This window comes from Orcinus orca, chromosome 2 (genome assembly GCF_937001465.1).
Source record: "Orcinus orca chromosome 2, mOrcOrc1.1, whole genome shotgun sequence".
Taxonomy (NCBI): Eukaryota; Metazoa; Chordata; class Mammalia; order Artiodactyla; family Delphinidae; genus Orcinus; species Orcinus orca.
The window spans coordinates 89,651,784-89,677,247 of NC_064560.1; the positions used below are offsets into that span (position 1 = coordinate 89,651,784).

The 25,464-nt window shown below is 40.5% G+C and overlaps 1 protein-coding gene and 1 long non-coding RNA gene across 8 annotated transcripts in view; one reads left to right on the forward strand and one right to left on the reverse strand.

Annotated features, from left to right (window-relative positions):
* LOC117203824 (uncharacterized) overlaps window positions 1–1,966 on the forward strand; it is a 79,881-nt gene extending 77,915 nt beyond the window's left edge. The window contains exon 3 of the long non-coding RNA XR_004486734.2: window positions 1,640–1,966. This is a non-coding gene — a long non-coding RNA (uncharacterized LOC117203824). The remainder of the gene's footprint in view (window positions 1–1,639) is intronic.
* Window positions 1–25,464, reverse strand: part of KIF23 (kinesin family member 23) — a 33,400-nt gene that overhangs the window by 6,899 nt on the left and 1,037 nt on the right. For 4 of the 7 annotated variants that reach the window (XM_033439965.2, XM_033439964.2, XM_033439962.2 and 1 more), the window contains exons 2-17: window positions 23,220–23,289; window positions 22,010–22,138; window positions 17,116–17,221; window positions 13,550–13,686; window positions 13,230–13,339; window positions 12,665–12,835; window positions 10,571–10,612; window positions 9,754–9,866; window positions 9,480–9,601; window positions 6,584–6,686; window positions 2,646–2,725; window positions 2,442–2,561; window positions 2,094–2,220; window positions 1,603–1,761; window positions 834–991; window positions 28–201 (exon numbers count right to left, since the gene is read on the reverse strand). In XM_033439965.2, coding sequence (XP_033295856.1) covers window positions 28–201; window positions 834–991; window positions 1,603–1,761; window positions 2,094–2,220; window positions 2,442–2,561; window positions 2,646–2,725; window positions 6,584–6,686; window positions 9,480–9,601; window positions 9,754–9,866; window positions 10,571–10,612; window positions 12,665–12,835; window positions 13,230–13,339; window positions 13,550–13,686; window positions 17,116–17,221; window positions 22,010–22,138; window positions 23,220–23,289 — 1,921 coding nt within the window. The remainder of the gene's footprint in view (window positions 1–27; window positions 202–833; window positions 992–1,602; window positions 1,762–2,093; window positions 2,221–2,441; window positions 2,562–2,645; window positions 2,726–6,583; window positions 6,687–9,479; window positions 9,602–9,753; window positions 9,867–10,570; window positions 10,613–12,664; window positions 12,836–13,229; window positions 13,340–13,549; window positions 13,687–17,115; window positions 17,222–22,009; window positions 22,139–23,219; window positions 23,290–25,464) is intronic. The other 3 variants (XM_004276243.2, XM_033439963.2, XM_033439961.2) reach the window with 2 other exon arrangements.

The window sequence follows — 25,464 nt, forward strand, 5'->3', positions numbered from 1 at the left end:
CATGAGCACTGTATGAATGACACTCACACATTCTTTCTCCCACTTCATGGTTGTTTCTGTCACCATGCCTTGCAGCCTGGCTTCTAGTCTGCGCTTGTCAGAGAACTGTTGCTGAAGTTTCTGATTCTGGGTTTCCAGCTCCTGTTGCAGGTTGCGCTTATCTTCTTCATAGATAGTCGTTGTTTTCTCTAAAATCTCAACCTGGGAAAGTAGACCATTATGTTCAGCATTTGGTATGTAAACATTTCAAGTAGCTTTAAAATAATCTCTCTCATAATCTTCTTATGCAAGCATAGTTATGGAAAGAAAAATCATGGAGAAAGCATTTTCTTCTAAAACTTCATCTGGATTCCCACCTCCATTCCTAGAAATGAGAACTTTTAAACAAGTTCCTCACTGAAGGATGAAGTTATAACTGATTTCATGTGGAAATTACTTTTCCTGAAAATTAAGGCTTACAATTTAATTTTTAGGCTACTTTCAGAATATATTGGTTGAGATTAGCTTCTCTCTAGAATGAATGTGTACCCCCTAAGTGATCCTCAGTAAATGAGAGGACAAACATTACACAGTAGTAAATCAAAAAGCAAGCTATAATCAAAGCTAAACCGTAGAACATTCTCTTCGATTGCTAAAGTCTATTTCATAAAATTAAAGAGTGTATTACCCCTTTTATGCTTTTCACTCATATTTCCTCTTTTTGGGGATGGGATGAAGATTAGTAAATAACCAAATGATCACTCCCAGTAAGCAGCAGCTGCAGGCCAGTGTAGAAAAACGGCTAAGTCAGAGCCCAGTGCTAAATGTACACCCATTGTAATACCAAAGCCAACCTTGTATTCTAAAGTTTTGTTTTTCTTTTCCAGTCGTTCAATTTCCGATTTCTGTCCTGAGATCACCTTTTGTTTTTCACTTAGTTTTCCTTGAATGTAGTTTTCTTTATTTAAAACAGCATTGTCAAATTCTTGCAACAAAGCTTTAAAAGTAATAGCTGAAACAAGAGCATGCAGGTCAAGTTTACTCCGATTCAGAAATAACCAATGAAATCAACTTCTATGTGATGTGGGCAAGTTATTTTTTCTGAGCACATTTCCTCATTTCAAAATGGGGATTTAAATACCACTTATCTCACATTTTTCTTATGAAGATGATAAGTGTAAGTACATTCACTGAGCACTTACTATGTACCAAGCTGTTCCTGTCCTACATGATTTTCATACATTATCTCATTTATCCTTACAGCACCCTCTGAGGTAGGAGCAATGGCAATCCCCATTTTGCGGATGGAAACTAGAAATAAAGGATTAGGTGATTTTCTCAAAGATAGTTATTATAATGTAATACATGTTAAATGCCTTGCAAATAAGTAACTAGTAGGAACTAAAAAGTAACTTATCCCTTTGATCATCACTGTTGATTTTTGAAAGGGAGAAATTCATACCCACTTTTCTCTTTTGTTTTACTTCCTTGGAATATAAAATGATGCCTTGGGGACTACTAAGTTCAGAGACAAAATAACCCTTCCTTGAAGATTCTATCCGAACAAAGAACTTAATTCCCTGCAAATTTCTGGTGTTAAAATGACTGCAGTTTTGCACTTACACTGTTTGTGAAACTCATCAATCATCATTTGTCGTAGGTGATGTCGTTTCTCTAGTGCTTCAATCAGCCTGGGAAGAGTCTGCTCGTCATTGATATCCAAAATTTCGCAGGATGGCAAAGGTGGAAAACTCTGCAAAACCACTTCTGAAACCAGCAGTTCTGTATTGAGTTATTAAAAATAAAAAGTTAGTTACACAGGAAAAAAAGTTACTCAGACAAGTTTTAACACTGTGATAAGATCCCCAGTCAACATTGTACCTTGTTGGGCTGTCATAATACGTCCTTAAAAATGTTATAATAAAGAAGGAAAAATGGGAAAAAAAGGTATATAATAAAAGAAATGTCACTTATACTTTGGTTCAGATTTTTTTTTGCACTTGCTTTTTGAGGGGAAAGGAAGTAAACAGTTTTCTTATGTGAAACAGATTTTTTTAAAAAGAGAGAGACAGGCAGACTCATCAGTGGGCAGATGACATAACAGCGGCTCATACCATCTCCAACAGGACCTCCCCGGGCCTGGTTTCTGTATCGCCTTCCCGGCGTTAAACCACTTATTGCCTTGTCTGTTGGTCTTGCTACTTCAACTTCTTGGGTCACTTCTGCAAATCTCATGACTTGCTAAGATACAAAATAAATGGGGTTTGTTTTTTTAAACAAATAAGCATATCCAAGTCTTTCTAAAGAAATTAGTAAATGAAACGGTAATAGATTGGTCATTAGTTCACTTCTGTAACTAATGGTTCTGTATCAGTTTAAAAAATGTTCAAAATGTTATTCTTCACATCCAGATGGTTGTTTTCTTTATAGAAAGTCAGACTTTATAAAGGCATTAAAATTACCAAGCTTTCTTCATAATCTTCGGCCTTTGGATTCACACACACGATCAGACGTACTTTCCCTTCCCCATCAAAGTAGTTCTTGAACAGATGGGTTAACTTTGAATCTCGATATGGAACCATCTATAAATATATTCAAATCCAAATACATAAGGCAGAAAATGCACACAAACAAAACTATACAAATGTCCAAAGGCTGCTGCTTACCTTGTTAGTTCCATACGTTTGATTCTCTCTCAGGACCTCCATACACGTTCTTAGCGTCATTAGTGACTGATTAATGTTACCTGACAGAAAAATGTACACAGAAGACATTTGAAGACAACAATTGAGTAGCTAGAGTGTGTTCTGTTTGCCTGTGAAATCCCTACTTCATAGAACTATAAGATGGAAATTACAAATGACAGATTTTAGTGGCTCAGCTTAAAGAGCTGTCCATATCTGGCAGTGTTGCGGGAGAGGGTGAGTACCGTCCTTCAGGGACTCTATCATAGACTCTCCACTGAATGCAGCATTATGCTTCATGACCCATAAAGTTTCTTCCAAATCTTAAATACTGTGATGTGAAAGAGTATATTAGATACAGATGTTTAATATCCTCATAATAAAATCTTTTCTCTAAAGCATGACCATTTCAGGCTACAGTTGGCTCCATCCGGACACTGAAGTCTCCCCTGCACCAGGAGGAGCTCCTGTCTCTACCAGTCAAGTATCTTAAGAGCCAACTAAATCTGTTCCCTCAATATCTAAACAAGGGTTTCTCAGGCAGCATACTTGTTAGTCCTGGCCACTCGTTTGAATTTCTCAGTCAAGGCAAGTCTGACAGATCTATCAAGCCAACAATACAGGAGACCTCACCTGCATAGACCCCGGAAGTACCTGAGAATTTTTTCATCCTGAAACCTTAAGGTCAGCTGACTCCACCATGCTTTCATTCTTAGCCGCCTCTCAAAACACAGAGCTTGGGCTTCCCTGGTGGTGCAGTGGTTAAGAATCCCTCTGCCAATGCAGGGGACACGGGTTCGAGCCCTGGTCCGGGAAGATCCCACATGCCGTGGAGCAACTAAGCCCACGCGCCACAACTACTGAGCCTGCGCTCTAGAGCCCACGAGCCGCAACTAGAGAAAACCCGCGCGCAGCAATGAAGACCCAACACATCCAAAAATAAATAACAGAAAAGCCCACAGAGCTCATCTGCACCTCCGTGATATTCCATGATGCATGCTTTATTTTTCTTGACCCCAACTCCCACTGCCCTTCCTCCTTTTCTTCCATTGTGTCTGCAAAATCGATATTCCTGTTAACAGACTTCCCTCATGCTCAGGCCTCTCACAGAATGATCCATTCACCCCTTTCCCTAATGCCAGGGGTTCCTAACCTGGGGTCCGTGTTGTCCATGGGTACACTCCAGGGAGTCTGCATGCATGGATGGGAAATAAATTACATCTATTTCTACTGATCTCTGAAATTTAGCCATTTCTTTCATTTGAATGTAGGCCAGAAACCTACAGTGGTGGTAGTAGTACCACCTGTGAGTTTTAATCAGTAGAAGTCACAGGTACTTTTATAACACTATGGTTTATTGTTGATCTCAAGATACTCTGAAATTATGCAGTTATTAGACATGCTGATGGGATTTTATTTAAGGCTTTTAATAAAGCACATAAATTACTATATGACAAAGGTTTAAAGAATACTTTAAAAAACACATTTCAGTCTAATTGGTTTCCTTTTTAGTCCTGTATTTTATGTTACACATTCTAAAATATCATTCTGATTGGTGTCCACAAGCTTTACCCCATCCCATGGCAAAGCCCTGCAACCTTACTTTTATTTCCCAGAAGGGTGGTGCTTCCCCTGCAGCCCTGTAGTCTTGTGAATAAAAGTAGTTTGTTTTCGAAAGCCTGACATTTTATAAGGATGGTGAGTAGAGGGAGGCCAGCAACATTTTCTCAGTTCCTTACTGCTGCCTTCAAATAAATGTTCCCCATACATGCCAGCTCCTGGGTCAACTTCAGGATCTAAGAGGAAGGTCACTCTGACCTGCCATCAGAGGGCCCCAGCCTCAAGTCCAGTAGACCTTTCTCTCTTTACCACTGCAACCACACCCTGAACCTTGTCACTCAGAACTGCAGCACCTCTAGAAACCTGAGGCTAAACTGCGCCCCAGGCACAATATCCTCCTCTTCTAGCTCTCACTCCCTAACCATGTCACACCTATTCCCCATCCTTATCGACAGTGATAGTGCTTTCTGTTTTTCCCCCCAAAGCATCAGAACCCTCAGGTTTCTACTTTCCTCCCAATCCAGCTAAACCTCTTTTCCCATCAAGGTTAATCCTTCCTCTTGTGATCTGGATTCCAGATGCTCTGTCTTCTTATAAAGACGTATATAAAGTGTGTGTGTGTGTGTGTGTGTGTGTGTGTGTGTGTGTGTGTGTGTGTGTGTGTGTGTGTGTGTGTGTGTGTGTGTGTGTGTGTGTGTGTGTGTGTGTGTGTGTGTGTGTGTGTGTGTTTAGTCATTCCATACTCCCTCAAGTCACCTAGCTACTCCTCCACTCTCTCCTTCCCAGTCTCTCTAGATTAATCATCTCAAGGATTTGTTCCTCTTTGTTTTCCATGGATAATCTTATCTTCCCCATTGCTTAAATCATGCTTTTATTGGCAAAACCTAAACCTATAAACCTCAAGTCAAATCTCTCTTCCAAATCCATGTACCTCTCTGCATCCAATTACTAGGCACCTACACTTGAATAAATTGGTATATCCAACACAAAACTCTTAACTGCCCATACCTGCACTTCAAGCTACTTCTCCTCGATCAAGATCTTCCTTGATTTACCCTCTTCTCTTCCTTCCTCTCCACATCCACATGGGCCTACTTCTGAACCAGCTCTTAGTTTTGGCTGACCTTTGCCTCCAGATGACATGATTGCTCATCTGAATTACTGCAAAAGGCTCCTGACTGCTTTTCATCTCTCTAGACTTGCCTCTGGTAAATTAATCTGCTACACCGGGGAAATGGTCTTTCTAAAACTAATCCTTCATTGAGTGTGTAACAGCAGAAAGATAACAAGTTTTGAAAGTTCAACCAACCTGGGTTTGAACCAGGCTCTAACCTTGGGAAAATTACTTAACCTCTTCCAATCTGAAAACTGGGTACGATACAATCCTGAAAAGTCACAATCAAGAAATCAAGCCCACGTATAGTAGATACTATGACACACACTAGTCCCTTAATAATTGGTAGTCACCATTATTCCTTCAAGAAAAAATTCAGACTTTCTAATATGATAGTCAAGGGTCTTAATGACTTTGCCTTGCCCTTCTGCCTCAGTGGTGACGGCTCACCAACCCACACCCTACACTCCAGCTACCTTGACCCTGCCATGTTCTCTCAGGAATGATGCCTTTAATTCTATCCTTCTTCAGAGAGCTCACGCCTCAATTTAAGTGTCAACTCCACACATTCTTCCCCAAAGCCCCCCTCTCACACAGCCCCAGAATGGATGGAGCAGTCCTGCTCTGTACTCCCACAGCACCTCGTGCTCACCTCCTTCATACTCTACTGAGACACTCTCTTGTACTAGATGGGCTCTCTAGGGCAGGGTGTCATCCTTTATATCTGTGTTCAACTCCTGTAACACAGTAGGTACTCCATAAATGTTATCAACATAAAACATAACATGAACGGCTGTACTAAATGAAAGATTAAAAGAGGAAAACACGCACACAGGTTTCCTCTCAACTGGCTTTTGTATTCAAAGGCTCTTGTATTCAAAGATTTTTCCTACCTCCAGAAGCCGATTTTTACCACTTTGAATGTTGGAGTAACTATTCAATCACTTAATTTCATGGACCCAGTACTGACACGCCAGCCATAGATATAATAGACACTTTCAATATGAGTATAACCTATTTTATATTTATTTTACTCACTTTTCCTCATTCTTAAAGAAATCAATGTGTTGTAACAGATCAATACCAAACCACCATAACTAAAGAAAAAGCACTGGTCACTTAGCCTCTAAATTTTCAGTCAAATTGAAGACAGTTATGCATAAACCACCTATCAATAAGTGACGATAAACGGGCATGGCAAGTTTCTGAAAGTTGTAGCAATAAGTAAGTGCTATGTTTTGCTCACCAGCTTCACGTAACCTGTTCCCTTCTGCTTTTGTCCGGTTAGTTCTTTCACTTCCAGCAAGATCTACCAAGGACAACTGGCTGATAGTGATTTGTTCTTTTTCCTGAAGGGAAGATTATAATGCCAGTAACGTAAGTTATAACTGGTTTACAATGTTCTTTAAATATATTCAAATCAAATTAAGTCTTATGAATACAATGTTTGCACAATACAAAATGTATAGTAGGGGTGAAGGATACATGTTTTGGGGGAAGAGTTTGCTAAAAGCATATGATAAATATCCTCAAGACATTACTTGCCCATTGTCTGGTCTTCTACGTTATACTGTGAGCTCCACAAGAACAGGAATTCTACCTTTTAACCACTTCATCTCCAGCACCCTGCACAGTGCCTAGCACTCAGCAGGAGCTCAATAAATGTCTGCTAAACAGTGAGTCTACAGCAAGGCTAAATATTTGTATAATGAGATATTTGATAATTTTACAGTCTAATAATTTCATAATACTCTAATAACTTATAAGAAATGAAAGTCAAGAGATACATAACTGATACTATAACATTAGATGTGATTCAATGGAAAGCAAGTGCATAGAGACTCGACTTAAAAGGATTTTCTAGCTAACATTTATCAAGTGCTGACTGTAAGCCAGGCAATGGACCATAAAACTTTACATGCCTCACCTCCTTTAACCCTCACAGCATTACAAGGAGTTTATTACAATTAGGTGAGACAAGCTAGTAAATGCCTGGGAATCAGAATTCAAATCCTGGTGGTCTTTAGTACCATGCTGTACTATCTACTCCTGCCATCTGAAAACCTTCGTGATATACCACAATTTCACGATATGTTTTGTTTTTTTTGTTTTTTTTTTTATACATGTCCATGCCTCTTTATTGCTTTGTCACCGTTTACCCTTCCCCCTCCCCATAGCCTCAAGTCCATTCTCTAGTAAGTCTGTGTCTTTATTCCTGTTTCACCCCTAGGTTTTTCATGACATTTTTTTTTTCTTAAATTCCATATATATGTGTTAGCATACGGTATTTGTCTCTCTCTTTCTGACTTACTTCACTCTGTATGACAGACTCTAGGTCTATCCACCTCATTACAAATAGCTCAATTTCGTCTCTTTTTATGGCTGAGTAATATTCCATTGTATATATGTGCCACATCTTCTTTATCCATTCATCCGATGATGGACACTTAGGTTGTTTCCATCTCTGGGCTATTGTAAATAGAGCTGCAATGAACATTTTGGTACATGACTCTTTTTGAATTATGGTTTTCTCAGGGTATATGCCCAGTAGTGGGATTGCTGGGTCATATGGTAGTTCTATTTGTAGCTTTTTAAGGAACCTCCATACTGTTCTCCACAGTGGCTGTATCAATTTACATTCCCACCAACAGTGTAAGAGGGTTCCCTTTTCTCCACACCCTCTCCAGCATTTATTGTTTCTAGATTTTTTGATGATGGCCATTCTGACTGGTGTGAGATGATATCTCATTGTAGTTTTGATTTGCATTTCTCTAATGATTAGTGATGTTGAGCATTCTTTCATGTGTTTGTTGGCACTCTGTATATCTTCTTTGGAGAAATGTCTATTTAGGTCTTCTGCCCATTTTTGGATTGGGTTGTTTGTTCTTTTGTTATTAAGCTGCATGAGCTGCTTATAAATTTTGGAGATTAATCCTTTGTCAGTTGCTTCATTTGCAAATATTTTCTCCCATTCTGAGGGTTGTCTTTTGGTCTTCTTTATGGTTTCCTTTGCTGTGCAAAAGCTTTTAAGTTTCATTAGGTCCCATTTGTTTACTTTTGTTTTTATTTCCATTTCTCTAGGAGGTGGGTCAAAAAGGATCCTGCTGTGATTTATGTCATAGAGTGTTCTGCCTATGTTTTCCTCTAAGAGTTTGATAGTTTCTGGCCTTACATTTAGGTCTTTAATCCATTTTGAGCTTATTTTTGTGTATGGTGTTAGGGAGTGATCTAATCTCATACTTTTACATGTAGCTGTCCAGTTTTCCCAGCACCACTTATTGAATAGGCTGTCCTTTCTCCACTGTACATTTCTGCCTCCTTTGTCAAAGATAAGGTGACCATATGTGCGTGGGTTTATCTCTGGGCTTTCTATCCTGTTCCATTGATCTATATTTCTGTTTTTGTGCCAGTACCGTACTGTCTTGATTACTGTAGCTTTGTAGTATAGTCTGAAGTCAGGAAGCCTGATTCCTCCAGCTCCATTTTTCGTTCTCAAGATTGCTTTGGCTATTCGGGGTCTTTTGTGTTTCCATACAAATTGTGAGATTTTTTGTTCTAGTTCTGTGAAAAATGCCAGTGCACGATATGTTTTGAATGGAATTACATTTTAATAGCTTAAAGTTATTAAATGATTTATATGTTCAGGCTCAAATGCTGTTACTAATTGATATAAGCCTTGTAGCATGACAGGCCCAGCAGTAAAGAGTGATCAGCAGATGGGGGGCCCTACTGGCCTATCAGCCGAGAGAAGGACAATCTAGAATTGGCCACTCCTGAACTCTGCCGAGCCTGGAGAGTTAACTGCTGACATTTAAACACCATTAACTGAAGTTCTACATACAAAATGAGTCTTCAGAGATAAAATAAAATACATGTTATGATTCATTGTTTTATCTCCTCTATTAGATATTTAAAAAGATTTGTAAACCTTTTTCACAACAAAATTCCAGGTTCTAAGATTTAATAGCCAGTTTCCCAAAACTATACTACCTAATTAATGGAACATTTTTTTTAAATGTCATCACCTACACATATATTAATTCTAGAGCAATATTCAGTGTAATGAAACCTCCATGATTTACCTCTGATTCCCAAAATTAAGGATTCAGAACAAGAACACACTCCACACGTTAAATCTTTACCTGTAAGACATTGTCTCCATCCGCATCCAAGGGAGCCTGAACTAATTTAATGTTGAACACACTATGGGAACGGCTGGACTCACGATTCAAATGTGTGTTAGCAATTCGTCGCTTTTTCTGGCCTACAGTGACAGAGAAATCATTGATCAAATCTCTGAGTCATTTCAGTGTACATACTTTCTACCAAACCAAAAAGTATTGTCAAATTAGAGTAGCAGCTTTCAGGATTATATTTATCACTGTATATATCTGTAATTCTAGCTCTGCTTCTAACCTCTCCAGAAAACTTCAAAAGCCTCCTCAGTAGATTTCACTTCTACTTCTGTACATCCTGCAACATACATGTTATGGTTCTTATCTTCGCGAAGCAACTTAGATTGTGGAGGTCTATGGGAAAGAAAAAACATTAGTTTCCTATATTATGAGATACTGATATTGCAACTTAAGGACTAAAATGTCAGGCAACATGACATCCATTCTTATAACGGGAATAAGCCTAAGCAAGACTCCAGAAGCATATTACACTTGGATAAGAATAAGGATATATAGTAAAAAGATTAGTTACATAACAGGATAACAGGAATCTATTTTGTTTTAAAAGCTTTGCTCTAATTTGTTCTAACAAAGCACATGAAACAACACTTACTAAACAATTAGAGATCAAAGTAGTAGTATAGCACCATCACATGCACAGGTTAAGCATCAAAATCTAGCATTTTCTTAATTTTAAAAGATCAACAGATAGAGCTGGTTCTGACTTCAGTGTCAACAAAAAACAAATTCAGAAGGAGTTTGGTATATACCAGGAGTGGCAATCCTTTCAAAGTGGCTGGTCAAGTTTTAGTCTAAGGTAGGATGAGGATGGGAAAGGTGCTGCCTGTTTGGCCTCAGTCTTGTGAATGGTGGGGGTAGAAACATTTACCAGCCACCATTATTCAGCAAATGGCAGATTTCTCAGGGACCAAGGAGGGGCTTAGAAGTAGCAGCCGGCCCAGTACCAATGAAAAACCACCTACATGCAAACATGCCACAGATGCCAACCACTAGTATAACTGCACCCTTCTCCTTAAGAAAAGAGCACCATCACATACACAAAATCTGTGTTCCTCATGGGCGCGCTGCAACTATTCCACCTACCAAAGGAATAAGGTAGAAGTTACTGTTTCTATAGCAGCCATCTCACAGCAACACGTTCAGTCCAGAGTATCTGACAGTCACGATGAGTCGTATCTTAAAAATCCTCTGCTTCTAATATTTCTTCATTGTATTAAAAACTAAACCTTAAACCAGCTCAAAAAAGCAGGTTAATCACCACCCTAACAAATAAAATCTGAATTCACTGCCAAGTGAGCACCCTGTGAGCTCATTCAAGGAGTTACCCGAAAGGTTACAAGGCATAGTCACATTTGTCAGTCTTCACTTACATAACAAAACCAAGAGAGGCTTCTTAGAAAACAATCTCATTTGGAACAAATCAAACAGAAACTTGGCACATGTGCAGACATGAAAGTGATTGGTAGCAGTGAATGACATCACAAAAGTTTAGGAAAATGGGTACATACAACTGATACTTTGAAACAAATGGGAAAGTAATTAGTCTATAAATTGTTTAATATAAATAAAAGTGGGGGGGCTTCCCTGGTGGCGCAGTGGTTGAGAGTCTGCCTGCCGATGCAGGGGACACAGGTTCTTGCCCCGGTCTGGGAAGATCCCACATGCCACGGAGCGGCTGGGCCCGCGAGCCATGGCCGCTGAGCCTGCGTGTCTGGAGCCTGTGCTCCGCAACGGGAGAGGCCACAACACTGAGAGGCCCACGTACAGCAAAAAAAAAAATAATAATAAATAAATAAAAGTGGGTATACAGACACCTGTTCTCAGTCTAATGGTTTTCCAAATCTAGCCGTTCCTCCACTAATATTCACTGAGTCATATACACAAAAGTTAAGTAATACAACACAGGTCTTCATATTATTTGTCTTGAGAGGCCCTGACAAAGACAGCATTGAAGATAAGCATTTAGCTTAAGAACAAAACCATCAAGGAACAAGATACCAGAGTCAGCTCTGGCACAAATGTAGTTTGTGAGGCCAGATTGTAATTGCTCTTCAGTCTCAGCAGGGCAAGACCCAAGGAAATCTAAGTAATAGTCTTTTAACTCTGGTGGAATGACAATACAGATGTCACTTCTTATTGGTCAGTGATGGAAGGTCTGTGACTATTAGTTGTGCAGACAACAGCTTTAGGCTCCATTCTGTGGGGATCACCAGAACACAGATTAGAGACTACAAACTCCCAACATTAAGTGTCAGGTTCTTAAAGGTAGCCCCAGGGCACATCAACAGGGACACTTCTTTATACAATTAAGGTCCTTGTCAAAATACAGCCCAGGGCCCACATATATACAGTAGAATATTACTCAACCATAAAAAGAAATGAAGTTGAGTTATTTGTAGTGAGGTGAATGGACATAGAGTCTGTCATACAAAGTGAAGTCAGAAAGAGAAAAACAAATACTGTATGCTAACACATATATATGGAATCTAAAAAAAAAAAAAAAATGGTTCTGAAGAACCTAGGGGCAGGACAGGAATAAAGACGCAGACGTAGAGAATGGACTTGAGGACATGGGGAGGGGGAAGTGTAAGATGGGATGAAGTAAGAGAGTTGCACTGACATATATACAATACCAAATGTAAAATAGCTAGTGGGAAGCAGCTGCATAGCACCGGGAGATCAGCTGGGTGCTTTGTGACCACCTAGAGGGGTGGAATAGGGAGGGTGGGAGGGAGACGCAAGAGGGAGGGGATATGGGGACATATGTATACATATAGCTGATTCACTTCATTATACAGCAGAAACTAACACAACAGTGTAAAACAATTATACTCCAATAAAGATGTTAAAAAAAAAAAATACAGCCCAGGGCCAAGAGTTTTTCAAAAGTAAAGTCTAAGGTGAATATTCTCCTTAGATGCCTTAACCCAGTGGTTTTCCTAATACAGCTACATATCTAGTTAATATACAGAACTATTCACCAAGCACCAACTGCATGACATACGAGTTATATTTCATTTTGAAAACAAAAGTAAGCTTTATCCCCATTTATAGCTGAGGAAACTAAACCTCACTGATGTGAAGTGACTTCACCAAGGTTAAGCAGCTAAGGGACTCTCTCCACTACTTACTTAGGCTTTATGGGATCAAACGGCACCTCTTCCAATAGGTCATATATGTAATTATTATATATTTCAATATAAGAGACAAATACACCGTAGACACTATCTTCATCAACCTCTTCTGCTTTGCAAAATTCTTGTACATTTATCATATCTGCAAACTCTGGATCTACTTGTCGTCTGAAAAAAGAAAGAAAAAGCCCCAAAGTCTCATCTTACACACTGTGAGTAAATAAATGACCTCCATTACAAGCAGGAATGCACAGAGCAACTTCATTCATACTCATGGTTGGACCAACAGTTCTCCCATATCTCCCCAGATACACAACACAGGCTTTTACACCCTTTCTCACGAAGAGTGGCACCTTCCCTAAACAGTGATTCAAGGGCAGTGTGCTCAGAACCAAACAGAACATCTGGGCAAATAAACTTACTTAAGAACATCCCTCAACTTTGACCTCACTGAAGTCAATGGTCAGACCAACTTCTCCACTTCTGTTCACCATTCCCTATGCCTGAGGAAAGCACTTGACAGGGTTCCCATGAGGCCAGTGTTACAAATTTAATTACTTACTTGCTAGAGGGGGTCTTTGGATTGGGCGTGGCTTCTCTTTTCTGCCGTTCTAATAAAGCATCAACTTCACACTGTATATCCATACTATTCCTATCATTAGATTTAAAAACCTTAAAGGGGGGCAAAAATCAGACCATAATTTTTAGACTTTGACTTAAATAGTAAGAAATATACTTAAGAAATAAAAAACAATATTTAAACATATTTAAAGTTTCAAAAGGTATCCAATGCCTTAGTTCTCCCTTAATACTACTGTATTCACAGGTATTTTGGCAGCTATGCCCTCTAGTGAGTCACAACACAAAAAAAATTAAACTTACGTATCGTTTAGCTTGAAACGACCCTATACTGTTAAAGAGCATGTCCAAACAGCGAGGAAGCAGTCCTCCTTCCCCTGGAGAACCAGTCATAGTGTGAGTTTTTCCACTTCCCGTCACACCATATGTAAAAAGGAGACCTACAATGTAACAAGTCACAGTTATATATTAATTGGCTATATCTTAAAAGTCCTCCACGTATAATATTTTTTGTATTAGAAAACACTTAAAATTAACTGCTCAACACCTCAATATATAAGGCAAATGCTAACAGCCATGAAAGGAGAAATCAACAGTAACACAATAGGGAGACTTTAACGCCCACTTACATCAATGGACAGATCATCCAGACAGAAAATCAATAACGAAACACGGGCCATAAATGACACATTAAGCCAGATGGACTTAATTGATATTTATAAAACATTCCATCCAAAAGCAGAATACACATTCTTCTCAGGTGCACATGGAACATTCTCCAGGACTGACAACATGCTGGACGACAAAACAAGCCTCAGTAAATTTAAGAAAACTGAAATCATATCAAACATCTTTTCTGACCACAACGCTAAGAGATTTGAAATCACAAGAAGAAAAACTGTCAAAAAAACCCAAATAAGTGGAAGCTAAACAATATGTTACTAAACAACCAATGGATCACTGAAGAAATAAAAAAATACCTAGAGACAAATGACAACAAAAACATGACAATCAAAAACCTATGTGATGCAGGAAAAGCAGTTCTAGCAGGGAAGTTTATAGCAATTAAAATCTTACCTCAGGAAACAAGAAAAATCTCAAACAACTTAACCTTACACCTAAAGCAACTAAAGAAAAAAGAATAAACAAAACCCAAAGTGAGTAGAAGGAAAGAAATCATAAAGATCGGAGCAGAAATAAATGAAATAGAGATGAAGAAAACAACAGAAAAGAGCAATGAAACTAAAAGCTGGTTCTTTGAAAAGGTAAAGAAGACTGATAAATCTTTAGCCAGACACATCAAGAAAAAAAAGGGAGGGCTCAAATCAAGAAAATCAGAAGTGAAAACAGAGAAGTTACAACAGACACCACAGAAATACAAGGGATCATAAGAGACTACTACAAGCAAGTGTATGCCAATAAAATGGATAACCTAGAAGAAACGGACAAATTCTTAGAAAGGTACAAGCTCCCAAGACTCAACCAGGAAGAAATAGAAAATATGAAAGGACCGATCATAAGTACTGAAACTGAAACTGTGATTAAAACCTCCCAGCAGGGCTTCCCTGGTGGCGCAGTGGTTGAGAAGTCCACCTGCCGATGCAGGGGACACGGGTTCATGCCCCAGTCCGGGAAGATCCCACATGCCGCAGAGCGGCTGGGCCCGTGAGCCCTGGCCGCTGAGCCTGCGTGTCCGGAGCCTGTGCTCCGCAACGGGGGAGGCCGCAACAGTGAGAGGCCCACATACCACAAAAAAAAAACCTCCCAGCCAACAAAAGTCCAGGACCAGATGGCTTCACAGGCAAATTCTATCACACATTTAGAGAAGAGTTAACACCTATCCTGAAACTATTCCAAAAAATTGCAGAGGAAGGAACACTCCCAAATTCATTCTACAAGGCCACTATCACCCTGATACCAAAACTTGACAAGGGTAACACAGAAAAAATTACAGGCCAGTATCTTTGATAAATATAGACACAAAAATTCTCAACAAAATACTAGCGAACCGAGGGCTTCCTTGGTGGCGCAGTGGTTGAGAGTCTGCCTGTCGATGCAGGGGACACGGGTTCGTTCCCCGGTTGGGAGGATCCCACATGCCGCGGAGCGGCTGGGCCCGTGAGCCATGGCCGCTGACCCTGCGCGTCCGGAGCCTGTGCTCCTCAACGGGAGAGGTCTCAGCAGTGAGAGGCCCACGTACCACAAAAAAAAAAAAAATACTAGCAAACCGAATCCAACAACACATAAAAAAGGTCACACACCATGACCACGCTGGATTCATCCCAGGGTTCCAAGATTGAGCCAACATACATAAATCACTAAATGAGATACACCACATCAACAGAAGGAAAAAAACCTCGTGATCATCAATAGATGCAGAAAAAGCATTTGACAAAATTCAACATTCACTCATGATAAAAACCTTTATGAAACTGGATAGAGAGGGAACATATCTCAACATAAAAGCTATTTATGACAAACCCACAACCAATATAATATTCAATGGTGAAAAGCTGAAAGACTTCCCGCTAAAATATGGAAAAAGACAAGGATGCCCACTCTCACCACCAAAACAAAAGTAAACAAATGGGACCTAATTATACTGTAAAGCTTTTGCATAGAAAAGGAAACCATAATCAAAATGAAAAGACAACCCACAGAATGGCAGAAAATATTTGCAAATGATGCGACCGACAAGGGATTAATTTCCAAAATATACAAACAGCTCATGCAGCATCACACACACACACAAAAAAACCAATCAAAAAATGGGCAGAAGACCTAAACAGACATTTCTCCAAAGAAGACATACAGATGGCCAAGAGGCACATGAAAAGATGATCAACATTGCTTAGTATCAGAGAAATGCAAATCAAAACTACAATGAGATATCGCTTCACACAAGTCAGAATTGCCATGATCAAAAAGTCTACAAATAACAAATGCTGGAGAGGGTGTGGAGAAAAGGGAACCCTCCTACCCTGTTGGTGGGAATGTAAATTGGTATAGCCACTATGGAGAACAGTATGGAGGTTCCTTAAAAAACTAAAAATAGAGCTACCATAGAATGCAGCAATCCCAGGCCTGGACATATATCCAGAGAATACCATGGTTCAAAAGGATACATGCACCCCAATGTTCATTGCAGCGCTGTTTATAATAGCCAAGACATGGAAACAACCTAAATGTCCATCGACAGGTAAATGGATAAAGAAGATGTGATACATATATAAAATGGAATATTACTCAGCCATTAAAAAGAATGAAATAATGCCATTTGCAGTAACATGGATGGACCTGGAGATGATCATACTAAGTGAAGCAAGCCAGACAGAGAAAGACAAGTATCATATGATATTGCTTATATGCAGAATGTAAAAACTTAAAAAATGATACAAATGAACTTATTTACAAAACAGACTCACAGACTAAAACAAACTTATGGTTACCAAAGGGGAGGGATAAATTGGGAGTTTGGGATTGACATATACACACTACTATATTTAAAATAGATAATCAACAAGGACCTACTGTATAGCACAGGGAAATCTACTCAATATTCTGTAATAACCTATATGGGAAAAGAATCTGAAAAAGAATGGATATATATATAACTGAGTCACTTAGCTGTATACCTGAAACTAACACAACACTGTAAATCAACTATACTCCAATGCAAAATAAAAATTAAATTTGAAAAAATAAGCAAATTAAAAAAATTAAAATAACTGCTCAAAAAAGCAGGTTTAACACTACTCTGGCAAATTAAATGGGTTCAAGGCTGAACATAAACCAAGTATCTAAGCATCAAAAAAGTTTTATCAGAGAGGGAGAAAAAGAAAAATTCAACAAAACTCCAAGAATCATACCATTTTTGCCGTGAATGAGGTCATCTACCAAGGGATTAGCCACAACATCAAAGAGCTCCTTTTGGGTGGTATGAGTGCCAAATACTTGTTTAAATGAATACTGAGTCTGTGGAGAAGAAAAAAAATAAAAAGCACATAAACGGAATTCCACTATAGCTAGGCTAGAAATATATCTGTTTAAACATATTCAGATGTTTCCTTATGAACAATTAGATCTAGACATGAAAAAAAAATACCAATAGTCTTTAAACTTGGAATCTTTAAAAAAATTCATGACATACTTAAATTATACCAATTATAAACTGGTAAATATTTAGTTATAACTACTGAAGAGACTGCAGAAAAGTCTTGTCTACTAATGCCTCATAGACTAAGGCTGATTTTGTTTTAATTAAGTGACAAAGGAGTTCAAAAGGTATTACAACGATTCAGTTATAGACTTGTGAAAATCCTCAAGCATTACTTCATATACTATTTTGCTGCTATCTATTTTTCTTTATAAAGGTGTCATTTAAAATGGCATAGCAGTATAAAACCAAGAGTTTTGATGTACTGCCCTTTTTTTTTTTTTTTTTTTTTTTTGGTGGTACGTGGGCCTCTCACTGTTGTGGCCTCTCCTGTTGCGGAGCACAGGCTCCGGACGCACAGGCTCAGCAGCCATGGCTCACGGGCCCAGCCGCTACGCAAGCATGTGGGATCCTCCCGGACTGGAGCACGAACCCGTATCCCCTGCATCGTTAGGCGGACCCTCAACCACTGCACCACCAGGGAAGCCCTGTACTGCCCTTTTTTTTTTTTTTTTTTTTTTGCGGTACGCGGGCCTCTCACTGTTGCGGCTTCTCCCGTTGCGGAGCACAGGCTCCGGACGCGCAGGCTCAGCGGCCATGGCTCACGGGCCCAGCCGCTCCGCGGCATGTGGGATCTTCCCGGACCGGGGCACGAACCCGTGTCCCCTGCATCGGCAGGCTGACCCTCAACCACTGCGCCACCAGGGAAGCCCTGTACTGCTTTTTTTAAACTAGAAAATAACTGTCAATATAATCTCATCTGAGTTTTGTTTGTTTGTTTGTTCTTGGCTGTGCCACAAGGCATGCAGGATACTAGTTCCCTGACCAGGGATATAACCCTGGTGCACTGGAGTGGAAGCATGGAGTCTCAACCACTGGATCACCAGAGAAGTCCCTCATCTGAGTTCTTCTATGAAATAAATTTTAAATAAACTGTGACCTTTAAAAAAGAAATAATACTTAAATTATCAAATCTTTCAAAATATGACTATTATTATAAAGCATATCTATATTATCAGAAATATTACCAAACTCCTACTTGGAAAATAAGACTGGGGACTAGGGTATATATTTCAAGGTAAATTAAAATGCCCTAATTATCCAGGGACTGGAGTTCTATTCTTCCTATTTTTGTTATTTTCTAGCTTTATTAGTTTGTAGACATTGCAATTGTTCCTGTAGGCTTCCTGAATTTCTTGCAATTTTTGCTCCATGAATGTCAATGCTATTATTTGGTGCATGAGTATTCACTAGAATTTATTATGGATTATAGCCTTTGTCACGTGGCCCCTTTTCCCTGTTTTATAACGTTTTATCTTAAATTCAACCTGCTCACATATCAATATTATGACCCTTATGTTTTTAAAATTAGCAGTTTTGTCCCCCAAAAGGAGACATGTATAGATTAGGACTCAAATACATCATCACCATCATAACAACAACTTGCACTTAACACTAACCATGTCCCAAGCACTGCCTTAGCATATTAGTGAATCATCATTTTTACAACCTCTGATGTAGGTACTATCAATTATTATGGCTCATTTTATAACTTGTTAAAGATCACACACCTGCTTCAGCTAAGCTAACTCTCACCTTTGTAGAAGTTTTTATTCCAATCCTGCAAAACAGCTTTAGAGTTCACAGAAAGAACAAAGGATCTTAGAACTGAAAAGATACATACAGGTTAGTGCTGACAGGTCAATGACCTCCAAGTCCTCATGAACAATCCCCACCCTCTTCCAGGTGAAGAAAACTGAGGCAAGAAGGAACTTGCCCAAGCTCCTGAAGCTAATTAGTGTCAAAGCCGTTTCCATTCCAACACTTCTTCCATTATCCAGTGTTGCCTTCTGTCAAAAAGCACTGAGAACTTTTAATCCCCACCAAACTTTTAGTACTATTTACACATACATGAACTTAACTCTAATAAAGAAGTAAAATTCAATAAGTCAGTTCTCAACTATTTTACATTCTCAAAGGCCTACTCCTCCATGAAGCCTTCCCAGACCATTCCTTCATGCTTAATCCGTATCTACTGAGTGTTTGGCAAACAGGACACATAAGGTACATATCCCCTAGACGTGTATATTACATCAGGGGAGAGACAATAAACAAGTAAATAAATCTATAGGTTGGGGTAAGTGCTGTCAAGGAAGTATAGAGAGTACAGACCACGAGAGAAGTGGGAGGGGTGCTACTGCTTATGGGGGTAATCTGGACACACTCTCGGAGGAAGCGATTTAAGCTAAAACCTAAGGATGAGGAGCCATCCCGCTAAGAGCTAAGGGAAAAGCCCTGAGGCAAGATTCTGGCTTATCGAAGCAATTTAGGATTGTATGAGTACTAAGAGGTGAGGTGGAGAGAGAGATAGCAGGAAGATTAAGCAGGATTGTGCCCATTTAAAAACTTTATTCCTTAGAAGGTTTTAAACAGGAAAATGGTGACCGGAAGGGGGGGCATAAATTAGGATTGGGATTAGCAGATACAAACTGCTATACATAAAATAAACAACATCCTACTGTATAACACAGGCAAGTGTATTCAATATCTTGTAGTAAACCATAATGGAAAAGAATATGAAAAAGAATATATACATATATGTATAACTGAATCACTTTGCTGTATACCAGAAGCTAATACAGCATTATAAATTAATGGTACTTCAGTTAAAAAAAGAAAAAGGAAAATGTGAGGTCTGATTTCTGCTTTAAAAGATGACTGGCTGCTCTGTGGCAATGGATTAGAGAAGATTCAGAGTGGAAGCAGGTGGTCCAGCTGGCTTCAGCATAATCTTGTTAATGTTACTCAAAGTGTGGTCAGCAGGCAGGCCAATGCCCCTCTGAGAGCTGTCTGTCTCCAGTCCAGGGGGAGGTAATTACAGAGATGGAGGGTAAATGCTTAGAACCTCTGTAGCCATTTCACACAGCTGCAACATCCCAGCATGTGATCAGTGGGGCTTATCTCTGAACAGATTATAAACCAGTCCTCTGCTGTCTAACTTTGCCTAACAGTTGTCTAACAGTTTCTTGTGGCAAAGCTGCACAAAAGTATCAGTCACCATGCACTGAAAATAAAAAAGCTGCTTCTTCACCACAGTTTGAGAAGCACTTGTCTCCGTAATTAATAACAGGCCTCAGACGAGGGTAGTGGCAGTGGAGATAGAACTGAAAGGACAGTTTCCAGATACACACTGGAGCAGAACTGAAAGGATCTACTAATGAATGGGGTATGAGGGGGGACAAGAGAAAGGTAGGGACAGGGTGTCTGGTTTGAGCAAATAGATGGTGGAGGTGCTATTTATTGACAAGAAAAAACAAGGGAGGAAGTGATCTAGAGGGGAAAAAACTCAAAAGAGTTCTTTTGGACATGCCTGTGTGACATCCAAGCAGTGGACGTTCAAGTTGAGAGTTAGAGAAAAGATTTAGTCTGGAGATAAAAATTCCAAAATTATTACCATATCATCAACATGTAAAGCCATGGAAAAGTATAGATAGGGAAGAGAGCCCTGGGTATAGCCCAACCTGGTATTTAGAGGTTGGAAAAGGAGGCGAAGCCTGCAGACAGTGGCCAGTGAAAGACAGAACATGGAGAATTGGAGCGGAAGACAGGACAGTGCTGCTGAGAAATAGATCATAATGAAGACAAAGAGGTGTCCATCACATCTAGCAGCAAAGAGGCCACTGGTGGGCTTTTGACTAGCAATCTCCCTCGAGCAGCGTACACGAAAGAGTGAAGGCAGCTTGAAAGAGATGACACCCTGAATTAATACTTTTTTCTGCATTCCCAGAGTCCATTTCTTTAAACACACCTCTGTCTTACCAATGAGGGTCACTTGCTTAGCATCTGTGCTCCCAACTAAGTTGTAAGCTCCATAAAGGCAAGCACCGTGTCTTACTCAGTTTTTAAAGTCTCCTTCTATGCTCCAGCTTAGCACATGTTTGTCGAACTGAACTGAACTCTCTTTGTTTAACATTTTACTAAAAATAAAAACACTTCATAAGAGAGCGATACAAGTATACAATGCCGGGGCTTCCCTGGTGGCGCAGCGGTTTGAGAGTCCGCCTGCCAAGGCAGGGGACGCGGGTTCGTGCCCCGGTCCGCGAAGATCCCACATGCCACGGAGCGGCTGGGCCCAGGAGCCATGGCCCCTGAGCCTGCGCGTCCGGAGCCTGTGCTCCGCAACAGGAGAGGGCACAACAGTGAGAGGCCCGCGTACCGCAAAAAAAACCAAAACCAAAAACCATCAAGTATACAATGCCTATTAAATGTTATTTCAATCCCACACATGAAACTATATATATACATGTAACTGCCTAGCACAATCAGATATCATTCCACATTAAACTATTCCTAATATATGCTCTAAAAAGCAATAATTATCCAATACAAGAAATTAATCTTCTAAAAGCAATATTCGAACTCCAGTATACCAAAGGTGTGTCTGTACAGCCCAGAAATTAAAGACACTTTTGATATGGTGGTTAGAGTGAAGTAAATAAGTCTTTCAATAAAGTGGAAACACATGAATGTTGTTAAATGGAAAACATGGAAAAGTCATTTAGGAAAGAACCTATCAATTAAAAACAGCTGCTTCCAATAGGAATTACCTCCTTATAGTCTCCATTTCGGTTGAGCCTATAACCCTCAGGAGGATGAAGTTGAACTGTTGTATTACTGATCACCTCTATGCAACACTCTTGCTCTGGGAGGCTCAGTGGGCGTACCCTGCAGTACACCTGAAAATACACGAAAGTGCTTAAAGAACAAAGGTTGACGTTTTACCTGACTTTTCATTCATTCATTCATTCAAACACTTGGTCTCTAAACTTAAGTATATATACTTAAGTTGAAAGCCAAGATCTGCTACCCTGCTACCCAATTTGCTAACTGTCAAATGCAAACAGATATTTTAGATATGAATTTTAAATGCACATGATATCAAAACAATGAGAATTATTTGAAAAGCTGTTAGGATTGTCTGGAATTGGATGTCAATTAAAACTTGCCAGCTTAACACTTAATACACTAAGGTGCGCGATCTGAAATACGGTCTTTTTTTTAAATTTAATTTTATTTATTTAATTTTTGGCTGCGGCGCAGGCTTTCTCTAGTTGCAGCAAGCAGGGGCTACTCTTCGTTGTGGAGCACGGGCTTCTCACTGCAGTGGCTTCTCTTGTTGCCAAGCATGGGCTCTAGGTGTGCGGGCTTCAGTAGTTGTGCCACACAGGCTTAGTTGCTCCGCATCATGTGGGATCTTCCCAGACCGGGGCTCGAACCCGTGTCCCCTGCATTGGCAGGCGGATTCTTAACCACTGTGCCACCAGGGAAGCCCGAAATATGGTCTTCTTAATCAGTGATAGGGCTGGGGAAAAACTGTTCAGCACTATATGCAAAGCATCTGGTTCCCACAACTCAAATCAAGAGATACATTCCAGTGCCGATGAAGGGAAGATTTAAAAACCCCAGAGCAAACCACCTTTCTTTTATTTGCCATTTGCTTTTAAAAGCAAGTTCCCAAGCCTGAATGAAGAATTCTCCAAGATAGTTGAAGAATATTTTTTCATTATCTAACTTTTCAAATATAATTAGTTATAGGAAGTATGCAACTGAAAACCAAACACTTCATTTTACTGGGCTAATGTATCCTACATAGAAACAAAGTTTCAAAGCTGGAACCAGCCTAAGTAACTTAGTATCATCCTTTCAGCTAAATGCTCTTTGACTCCACTTCCACGTCTCCATCCCTTCCAAGCATAAGCATAAGACATAAAAGGACTGAAGAAAGAAGACACACACAAATTCACAGGGAGACCTTACCCCAACGGGGTCTTTAAGACTCGTTTGGGATCCTTTTTTCACTGGTGGTTTCCTGGGTGTCTTAGTTCTCCTGGTCATAGATACAAAAACATTTCAGTTCAACACTAACATATAAAAACTTCACCTGTAATTCATACAGAGATGACCTTCCTAGGGTTTATAAAATTATTCTTTAGCAGTTCCACAACACTATATCCCAAATAACATGAATAAGAATAAATTTCCTCAGTAGAAGAGTGTTTGTGGCATGGATAACCCAAAAGTAATTAAAATTTGGCTTAGGAGACATTTTTGCTACTAAAAAATAGAGATAACAGGCCCCAAATGGGGTCACCTGTGCTAAGCCCCACATCACCAAACTGAGTCTTCTTACCTAACTTATAGTTCCAACCTCTCCCAGTAGAATCTTAAACCAGTCAATCTGGAATCACCTGGTCAGCGCTAGTGAGGTAATCTGCCTGATAGACCCCCGCCATCCACTAAATGATGTTCACCTTGCCACAGACAATCCACTCATTGCTAGTATAATTCCCTTGTTCCATCCCCCTCTGCCTATAAAAAAACTTCCATTTTGTACAGCTCTTAGGAGCACCTTTCTGTGTGCTAGATAGGATGCTGCCTGATTCATGAATCATTGAAAAAAGCCGGTAAGATCTTTAAAATTTACCTAGTTGGATTCTGTTTTTTAATATCTATTTATAGTTCTGTATGTAAAATAGCTTATTCTCTTGAGCAGCAATTTACGCGGGCCTCTCACTGCTGTGACCTCTCCCGTTGCGGAGCACAGGCTCCAGACGCGCAGGCTCAGCGGCCATGGCTCACGGGCCCAGCCGCTCCGCGGCATGTGGGATCCTCCCAGACCGGGGCACGAACCCACGTCCCCTGCATCGGCAGGCGGACTCTCAACCACTGCGCCACCAGGGAAGCCCATTGAGCAACAATTTTACAGACACTACAGATTTGAAAAATCTACAGATAGTTGACCACACTTATCTCGAAAGTCATTTTCGTAGGTACATAAGCACACACGCCGTGCCAACAGCCCACTGCCAAGGCAGACTGACAAGTGATTAACTTCAATAAATTATAAAAATACAGATGGAGGAATCCATTCTTTCATCAAGATTTGTCTTTACTTTCAAGCAACAAGGGATTACTGAAGTCTCAAAACTATCATCCTTTGTCCTCAAACAAAATGTGGTCCCCAAACTGCAATTTCGTGCTCTCTTAAGTAGCGACAGTAGAAAAAGATATTTTGCTTTATTCACCATTTCTCTAGCATGCCACTCTCCCCTTTCCCCCATTTATCTATAGACTAGAAAAACATTTAACACTAAGTGAAATTACTGGCTTAGATTTTAGGTTATTAAAATACTTCTTCAACCCCTTCCCAGATGAAACAAGCAAAGTCGTGTTTTAAGTGCAAAATATTACGGTAGGTTTACTTAAACTCAACATTTTTCCCCAACGATTTCGACTTTAGCCTCTTAAGAAAACAAGTTGCCTTTGCAAAGGACTAGCTACGTGATGGTGCTAATTATAAAGGCAGCCCTCTTCTTTGCACAAGTATTTCGTTACCCAGCAGCAGTCAAGGAATTAGGCTGAGCTGCAAACGTCACCGACTCCGTGAGGAATGTGGGCGTCGGCTTTTGTGTCGGCGGCGGGGCTGTCTGAGACCCAAGAACAGAGCAAAATAACTGGCCTTCACCCGGGGGTGGTCGCGGCCCTCAGGCTACCGCGCTAGGCTAAGAAAATCACGCAGTGCGCTCGGACGCCGGGGCTCTCCGGGGGCTGAGACCACCTACCCAACCCCAACTCCAGGACACAACACTCGGCGCACCCATGAGACGACCCCCGGCCCGCACTAACTCCGCAAAATGCAACCCGTGGGTGCGGGCGGCCGGGGATGGAAAGGGAAACTTAAGAAAGGGTTGAGGCGGCGGTCCCGGAGCCAGGTGGAGGGCGACCTGGCTAACCCGAACTGGGGTTGCCGCCCAAACTTCCCCCTCCTCCCAACTTGGGGCCGACATTTCCTGGCCGAGTGAAGCGAGGGCGGCGAGCCGGGCGCCCGACTCCGGGCGGCGGGGAGCCGGACGGGGTCGACGCGGACGGGGTCTCCGCGCCCGGGCTCCCCCTGGGCGGTCCTGATAGGGGGTCCCTCCCACTTTGGGGGCCGCGGCCCGGGAGACGCGGGGCTCGGTACCGACGGCGTGTCCCGGGGCCTGCTGCGGCGGCAGGAGACGCC